The 8,974-nt window shown below is 45.0% G+C and overlaps 1 protein-coding gene across 1 annotated transcript; it reads right to left on the reverse strand.

Moving 5' to 3' along the window:
- Window positions 1–311: 311 nt before the first annotated feature.
- LOC149339221 (uncharacterized) lies at window positions 312–1,107 on the reverse strand. Its single transcript, XM_089550427.1, has one exon. The coding sequence runs from the start codon at window positions 1,041–1,043 to the stop codon at window positions 426–428; it is 618 nt and encodes a 205-aa protein (XP_089406553.1). The 5' UTR covers window positions 1,044–1,107; the 3' UTR covers window positions 312–425.
- Window positions 1,108–8,974: the final 7,867 nt, after the last annotated feature.

The raw sequence follows: 8,974 nt of genomic DNA on the forward strand, positions 1-8,974 counted from the left end.
GGAATTCGGTCACGTTCTAGCTTTTTGGTCTTATCCCTGGTTACTTCCTCTCTTCTTTTTGCCTCGTAGTTTTTTAGTTCGCTCAGTTCGGCAGTAGAGAGAGCATGTTGGCGTCTCTGCTCTTCCTCGACATCTATAAGTTCGGCAACTTTCCGTTTGCTATGATTGACGCCCGTTTCTGTGAGCTTTAGCGATGCTTCTAATAGTGTATTATCCCATTCCTCTTTTTCTCTCTCACTGAATGTGGACATGGAAAGTGTACAGCCCAGACGAAGACCTTTTGGAACAGTACCCTGCGACAGGTAGGACGTTAGGTGAGATGCATGAAGCTCAAATCTCACGCGTTTATCAATAATCTTCCTCACTGAGAGGAACGCCTGGGACCACGTCTGCTCTCCGCGGGCCGTACCTTTTGTAACAGGCAGTCAGTTGCTCTGTCCAGAAGCCGCCTGCTGGGCAGCCATGGCGTACGTCCGGCGGGTGTTGTAGCGTCGCTCCGGCACTGGGGGTGGCGGTGGAGGGATACTGGGTGGTGGTGTTGACGGGGCCGCGTCTCCCGAGCGGCGCCCAGGGATTCTGCTGCGTGGCACGAACGGAGTCGGCTGCCAATGGTGAAGCGGATAGTTGAGCTCCGCTTTGACATGTTGGGCCAACAAACCGACGCCCTCAAAACTGGTGTGCAGTCCGTCCACGGCGAGGAAGCGCCACAGAGGCAACGATGTAAAACCGTGTTCGATGTATCGCACACCGGGGCCGAGTTCTCTGCGCCTGCATAGCTGACGAACTCCGGTCTTGAATTTCGACAACTGGATGTTAAACCATCTCACGAAGCGGTGATTTGATCCTCTGCTTCGGCGATTTGGGGCACGGGAAAGAGGAAGGCTGACGCCTATCTTCTTAATTGCCGGTCGGTTCTGGCGAATCTCTTCAATGAGTAGTGTCAGTCTCTCCAGGGACGAGGACGACCCATTTCTTGCGATGTCAACTGTCCCGACGTGTACGATCAGGGTGTTCACGCTCGCAGGGACGTACTGCAGCAGCATGGGGACGTCAGCATACGTGGCGCCACAGTAAGAGATGAAGCAGGGGGCCTCTGGGTCACTTGGCGTGAAGTGGTTGTGTACGTACTTAGTAAGGGAGTCACCGATGATGGCACTGTTGATCGGATGCCTTGGATAATGACGAATCGGACGCTCTGTCGTTGGGTTCCTGGCAGCCATGTTGAGAAATTGTATTCAGTAGGGGTTCCAATGGCCCAGTTTACTAGTTTAGGTACAGTATTAAGACAAACGCGACTGTTCTTTTAACGTTTATTTTGCCAACAGTTTCGGGAATGGTATTCCCTTCGTCAGGGCAGGCTTACTATGAATCCGTTTCGTCAATATAAGGACACAGAACAAGCGAGGAGGTATAATCTCCGCCCTCTAAACAAACTTGAGAATGAGGGCAGGGGACCGTATAAAAGGCAGCACGACAAGTTTCAAACGGGCCGCGGCTGAACAACAACCAGAAAAAACAAACGGGGAGGTGGAAATGGTAAAGTAGTAGCAAAGAACGAGCCTGAACAGCACAGCGATAGAAGGGGCAAAAGAGCGTTAGACCCGGCTCTCGGCGCACACGGAAGCCGCTACCCCCCCCCCCCCCTTCGCCCCCCCTCCAAATACGCGCACACCCCCGCAAGACGCCGCCGGGTCCGAGCGGGCGGCCCGTATCAGGTATCCTGAGACGCTTGCAAGGGACGAGTTCGAGAGACGGCCAACACACACTTGTTAACCGCTGCAACGGCAACTTGCGACTGTGCCCTCTGTGTATTTTTGCTTCATTTCGTCGCTTTGCTCTGCTGTCGGGCCTTTCTACCAGACAATCTGGCGCCCCTTTTCCCATAAATATACTAGGCGGTCCAAAACCGTGTCCCGCAGTGAGCTTCCCGTGAAAAAACAGCGTCCGTCGGGTAAAATACTGAGCTAGCCCGAGCGCGTAATGGGAAGGCAAAGATGAATTTGGGGGGAACAAAACAAAAGAAGGGAAGAGCAGAAAAAAAATTAGCTCTAGAAATGTTTAAAGAAAATGTAACACAGAAAATGTTAACGCACACACAGGAAGAGAAAGGAGAAAAAGAAAAACTTCTGATTAAATGTGGCGCCAAACAAGTATGACATGGTGAGAGCACTTTGATAAAGTTTGGCGCAGTGCATGTGGTTTCGAGATTGGCATGCACACGCAGGTTAAATATATATATATATATATATATATATATATATATATATATATATATATATATATATATATATATATATAGCGAAGTATACGCTTCGTTCCTAAAGGTCCACAAGCCAAAACGGGCGCTTTAGATGGGCTATTTTAAGGCAGAAGCCTTTAATGCCTCATACTGTCGTTAGCAGCCGTGTTGGCACATTTGTTCCTTTAACGAAGCGTATACTTCGCTATATATTCTTATAAGCAGTCTAGTACTTCACGCTTTCGCAACATATATATATATATATATATATATATATATATATATATATATATATATATATATATATATATATACATACAAAGATATGTGCAACTCCGACAAGAAAGCTCGGGGTTTGAGCATCGATAAAGGCTCATGTAGTGAATGCATGGGTCTCGTAAATGCAATGAAAGAAAAAAGCCTTCTTGGCGGAGTGGTAGCGTCACCGCTTCAAATGCCAAAGGCCCTAGTTAGATTCCCAGCCTCGACACATTTTTAACAGAGCCAACTGATCGGCGCCGCTGCCGCGCGGCGCGCCGACGGCGCTGCCATCTGGCGGAGCGTGGCTTAAGCAGCGCTGTTCAAGGTCAAACGTGGCTACCACCGACCATGAGCTACGCGACGAGCTGAAACCCGGTGTAGTATTGCTTTCGCAATAAAAGAAATGATCTTAATTAGTCCGGAATCAAACTCTTCACACGCAACCGGCTAGGCCACGCAGGCGCTCTCGTAAAGCATGGTGAAACGGGTCTGTATACATCAGCCACCGGATGCTGTTGATCACACTTTGTTCCCTAAAGGTCCACAAGCCAAAACGGGCGCTTTAAATAGGCTATTTTAAGGCAGAAACCTTTAATGCCTCATACTGTCGTTAGCAGCCGTGTGGGCACATTTGTCCGTGTTTTGGCGCCACTACTTAAAAAGAAACTGCGTCGAGGCTGGGAATCGAACCAGGGATTTTGGCACTTCACGCGGAGACGTTACCACTCCACCACGAATGCTTTTTTTTTCTACAACGTGGTATTTATTACAGTGATGTAATGTTCTATGTACATGAACTATATACAAGCCATTATGAAAACAGTGTTAAACAATACATATTGAAAAGACCATGCACTAGAAAAGGGGCAATGCAGAGCACATCACTAATAGTGAGTGCCACTCCGGTTCGTACTCAGTTTGGGCATACACGTCTCTTAGATGAACAACCATTCGACTGAAGTGATCCTTTGTAGACACAACAGGTTCACAGTGTCTGTCCATCATGCTGGTTTTCCAGAGGCTGTGCAGTCCAATCAGAAAGAACATGTCCAGGGGTTCATCAACAAATGGCAGCGCAGTGAGATAGCGAAAAGAATGTGGAGTCAGATGAATTCTTTTTTTAAATGTGCGTTGCAGGATATCCCAGAAGAGTACTGCATCTTTGCAACTGCTGAAACAATGCTCAATTGTTTCTGGTTCATCACATAGGCGGCAATTAACGGTAGACACAAAAATGCCCTTTTTCTCTAATCATGTTCTAACGGGCAACGTACCGGTGTGTAACTTAAAGAAAAAGGTTTTTGTACACAGCGAGACTGGCATCTTACGTACTCTTTTGAGTACGTCATGCCCAGGTAAACCAAAATACAGAGAGCGGTACATGGGCGGAGGGAAGAGCATACTAATCATATCCTTATACAACTTTTTCCTCGACACTAAAAAAAGAACTCAGGAGAAAAACGAACAAGTAGGAAACGGACAGCCAAATACACCTCTTGCATTATGTCCACAAACACGGATGGTCACAAACATTGGAAGACAAAATGAGGTTGGGTAAAACATGAACTAAATTTGTTTGCAGGAATGAACGTACTATTGGGTGTGTAGTGTCACGGAAAAACATGAAACGTGACACTATCTGTCGGACATACAGGTGAACTAGACCAAGGCCACCAGCGCTTACAGGCCGAAAAAGGTTATCACGCCTCATGGATTCAAAAGACGAATCCCACACAAAAGTAGCGAAAACCCTGTGAAAACACTGGATAGGAAGTCTTGCGCAATGAATAATTTGCAGTACATAATATATTTTAGTGGCGAGAAACAGATTACAAGCGGTCGCCCTGCCAGAAATTGAGAGGCCATGGGGGACAAACGTTTGAGCATAGCGCTGAAGAGTTGACACGCGGTCTTTCCAATAATGTGCGCTATGCTTATAGGCACTCAAAGGGACGCCAAGGTACTTTGGTGGCCTGCATGTCCATATTATACCAGCATATTCAGCAGGTGTCGTACCCCAGCTACCAAACCAAAGACGACAACTCTTAGAGCGATTAATCCGACTTCCTGACACCGAACCAAAGTCCTCCGTTAAACGAATAACCTCATCGATGCTTGGCTTATCAGTACAAAAAAATGCAAGGTCATCTGCATAAGCCAATACCTTCAGTTCGTGGCCCATTATTCGGAAACCATTGACAGCTCTACTGTTAATAACACTTATGCAAAGTGGATCCAAGTATAATGCGAACAGGAGCGGAGACAGTGGGCACCTTTGTTTCACTGAAGACTGAATTGGGACTGGTTACGAGAGACAGCCATTAACAATCAAGCGCGTGGTGCAGGATTTGTAACAAAGGCGTATGCCAGTAGAAAGTATTGAACCGAGATTGACGTGATTTAAAAGTGCAAAAAGAAATGAATGACACACTCGATCAAATGCCTTTTCCAGGTCAATTTGCAGCATTGCTAATTGTTCTTGAGCGTCACTGCAATACTGCAACACCGTACGCGCTACATGTAGGTTAGATTGTATTGATCATCCCCGCAAGACACATGTTTGATGAGGCCCAATCAAAGTAGACATTGCAAGCTACAGCCGATTTGACAGTACTTTAATAAAAATCTTATAATCTACGTTAGAAAGCGTGATTGGTCTGTAGCCATCTACAAATCGAAGTTTTTCCTTATCCTCGGTCTTTGGTATAAAGACAATATGACTTTTCGTAAATGACTGAGGCAGAAATTCAACATCAATACTTGTCTCAAAAATTTGGAGCAGGACAGGGGCTAGAACGGATTTAAATGCCTTGTAAAATTCTCCTGAGAGGCCATGAGGCCCCGGGCTCAAGGTTTGAGCATGAATAAGGGTGCATCTAGTGAATTCATGGGTTTCATAAATAAAATGAAATGAATAAAAATAAAAGTGAAACTAAAGATAAAACAATACACATAAGAAAATAAACAAACAAAAAATAAAATTAAAGAATATTAAAAATAAAAATGAAAACAACAAAAAGAAAAGAAACAAAAGTAAAAATAAAATGGACGGTATGAAATAAGAAATAAAACATTAAAATAACAATAGAAGCAAAAATAAAACTCAAATGAAAAATAAATAAATATGAAAAATAAACAAATAAAAACAAACAGTGCGCCAGGAAACGCTTTTGCCTTGCAGCACTTGTAGAGAGGCAAAGTGCCCCTGAATTTTTTTCAACTTCAAGCAGGACAGTCTTTCTCGGGCTTTGGAGGCAGTGATATTCCGTTTAAATATAGCGCATAAGGGGAACGATTGCTGGCATTTTTAATGTAAGGCTAATCCCGCTTACATTTAACACAACTTTCATCACTTCCCAATGTTCGTAATAAAGCTGGAAACGAAAGTACGCGCTTTTTAGCAGCTTCCAAAATCTGTTTAAGTAATAAAGTTATTGGAACAGGCATATGCAAAGAGGCCAGCAAGGAAGTGTGAAAAACACAATTAAGAGGCCTCCAAGAAAGCGTAACAAATACTACCACCAGAATTATCACAAATAGTCCTCGTACGGTGTTTGCCCAGGCAAATACTCCGTGTTTTGCTCCCGTGTTTTGTGTTTTTCCGCACGTTTCACAGTAAGGAAATGCAGGTGAATTGCTTTCTATGCACTTAATGCGGGGTTTCACTATCGCTTGCCATTTTGTGGACAAAAGTAGGGTTCAGTGATTCTATAGATCTCATTTCTTAATCATACTCTGGATGGAGAGCAACTGCAGGCTTTGCATAAAAACAGCGCAGCAGACGGGACCGAGAAGAGAAGACAAACACAGAAGACAGAAACACGGGGCCTTCTCTTCTTGGCCCCGTCGGCTGAGCAATTTTATGCAAAGAATGTACCAACTAGCCTGGCTTATTTCTCTCTTGAACTTGAGGCTGCCTGTGAGAGGTCTTTTGGTCTGCTTACTGTAAAATGGCATACAGATATAAACTCTTAGGGTTTGAGCTTGCAATGTGAATACTTCAACTTATGTTACAAACATCTTAGGATCTAAGATGGGAATGTGATACTTAATCTTATGTTACAAACATATTTGTGCTTTTACACAAGCTCGACTAAGCAGTTCATAACCCGAAAACGTACTGATCGCCAGATAAGAGTGGGGTGCTAAGTTTACATTCGTACAGGTATTCTATATGCTCATTAGTTCAAAAACAGCCTCGTAATATTGGAACCTCAGTACCAACGACTGAGTTTTTCTTGTTTTGAGAAGGCTCCATCTTTCCCGCCTTGCTTTGACATCACAGTGTTTGATATAGAAAAGTCAAAATTAGAATGCTGACGTGACTCAAGCTGCCCATTAAGGAAAGAGAATACCCCAACAATTGTTTTTTTTTTTTTCATTCTTAGATGCGACGCCGACACCATAGTTTCTTAGTGTAAACAATGGTTACGACGCCTTCCAAAAAGAATTATGCGGGGGGTGAGAGCTGGCAGGAACTTTAGAAAAACTCTGCTCCCAGGCATGCACAGCGGGTAGCCTAAGGAATGTCTCCGGAACATTCTCATATGGATGAACCTGGTATCTCTTGGGAAATTGGAGAATATGTTACGACATTAAAGAACGCCTGGAGAAAGGGGTTTCTTGGGTGTGGCTGAGAAACTGAAAATTCAAGCACGAAATTCAATCTCTGCCTATTCCTGAGCCCAGCAACAGCCGGACCTCATCAAACGGCGAAAGTGCCCGTGAAATTATTTTCTTGTCCGCTGCACCCTCGAATCTAAGATGGCGGCCGTTCTTGCACGGCTCCCAGTTCCTCTGCGTGAGATGCAATTTCTACTCGAGAGTGACTTTTCATAGTGGTTCTGTTAAGGTTGGCTGCCATTTTCCTTTGCTTCAGACTCTCTACAACTACGCTGGCTATTTTCGTTGTTCACAGTCTGGCTGCATTCGCTTCTTCTAGCTCCCGCAGCTAAGTCAGTAAGACTGCGTGCTAGGGGCTGTAACAGAAGTGTTCAATTCAGGAAGGAACAAGATTAGCCTCCAAAGCAGCATTTCCTTTTTTTTTTGTTCTCCGCTATAAAACATGAACAAGAGCGAAGTAAGAATAGCGTCAGTCGTCAAGTGGTACTTCCATTCGCCCCCGAGCCGAGCAGTTTTCTAATCCGAACTTTTCATTTACCTCCGCGACAGAATTTTTCTATTTGTACGAGCAAAAACGACGACCAGTTTTCTACTGGGGATTCACCATGAAGCTTGCGAATCGTTTTGCACACCGTGAAGAAAGACGAAGTAAAGCTAAATAAAGCAGACGCGCTTCAAACTCGCTTCGCAACTCTGGCCACCTTTCACGATTGAGCACGTCGACGATTCGCTGCAATTGCCGCTGATATTGCACAACGTTGAATGCACTCTAAAGAGGGCAGATCTCGAGTTTCTTCCTATTCCCTCGAGTTGAACGAGTGTCATCCTGCTCTCATAAATATAGCTTTCTCGGCTAAGAATTTCATTTGCAGTTAGGAAGAAATTACAACCTGCTAAACCTTTTAAAGTTCTCTGTAGTCAGTGGCAAGCAAATCCCTTCAAGAAGAGCTTTGAGTGCGCCATTCATTCACTACACCGTATTTTTGAAGTCAGCCGGCGCATAAAAAAAAATTTCTGTATCTAAAAAGCTACTCACAAAACTGAGCTTCGCCAGTTCGCGCGTCGCACGAGACAATTGAGCTGTGCCACTCCGCACGAAGCGATTGTCCCACGAGGCGAATGGCATCGAAGCTGTCGAAGCTGCATCCAGGTAATTAAGGTTCATGTGGCGGCACTGCATGCATTTTCCGCGAAGTCTCTCACACACACGAGGCGCGTCTTTGTCTTCTCAATCGTGCCAAATCGGTGCAGTGGTCTGGGGTAGCTTTCTGAAAGCAAAATGAAAACGTTCACTAGTTATCCCTTCTTTTCCTGCCACCAGTAAATTTTGACAGTACAGCAAATTGACTCTGTCGTTTAACAAGTTTTGAAATGGCCTCTCTCGCTTGAAATAGTGTTTACTACACTTATTTCTGAGTGTGGAAGTGAAATTATATTTTCAGCGCATGACAGCGAAAACAGTGATATCTCATAACGGTCCTCTAATTGCGACAGTAAGCAGGCGTCAGGCAGGTAGAGTGACAAGGAAAGTATTTCACTAGGCCAGCAGCCGTTCTACCTTTGCGCAAAATTGTGACGTCGGCGTGTGAGAGAAAAGGACTGAAGCCTTCGCCTTCCTGATGCCCCACCTCCGCACCTCTGCACCCGACCACAACATCCAGAAGCCTGTACCCACCTACTCACCCACCTTCACTCTCTCATTGCCTCCGAGGCCTAGGAGGCACTGTTTTGTTTCCTGAGAGCGAGTGGCTTGAGGGACCAATTGTGACTGTGCTCCTCGGCTCTTCTCTTTTTCTCTTCTCAAACCCATCATCCCTCTTCTCCGCCTTCCCTCTTCATCTTTATATATAC

Source organism: Amblyomma mixtum, chromosome 6 (assembly GCF_055824585.1).
Source record: "Amblyomma mixtum isolate Tamu chromosome 6, ASM5582458v1, whole genome shotgun sequence".
Lineage (NCBI taxonomy): Eukaryota > Metazoa > Arthropoda > Arachnida > Ixodida > Ixodidae > Amblyomma > Amblyomma mixtum.

Excerpts from the sequence above, each read along its gene's own strand:
- LOC149339221 (XM_089550427.1), bottom strand. The coding sequence starts at position 1,043 with ATGCTGCTGCAGTACGTCCCTGCGAGCGTGAACACCCTGATCGTACAC.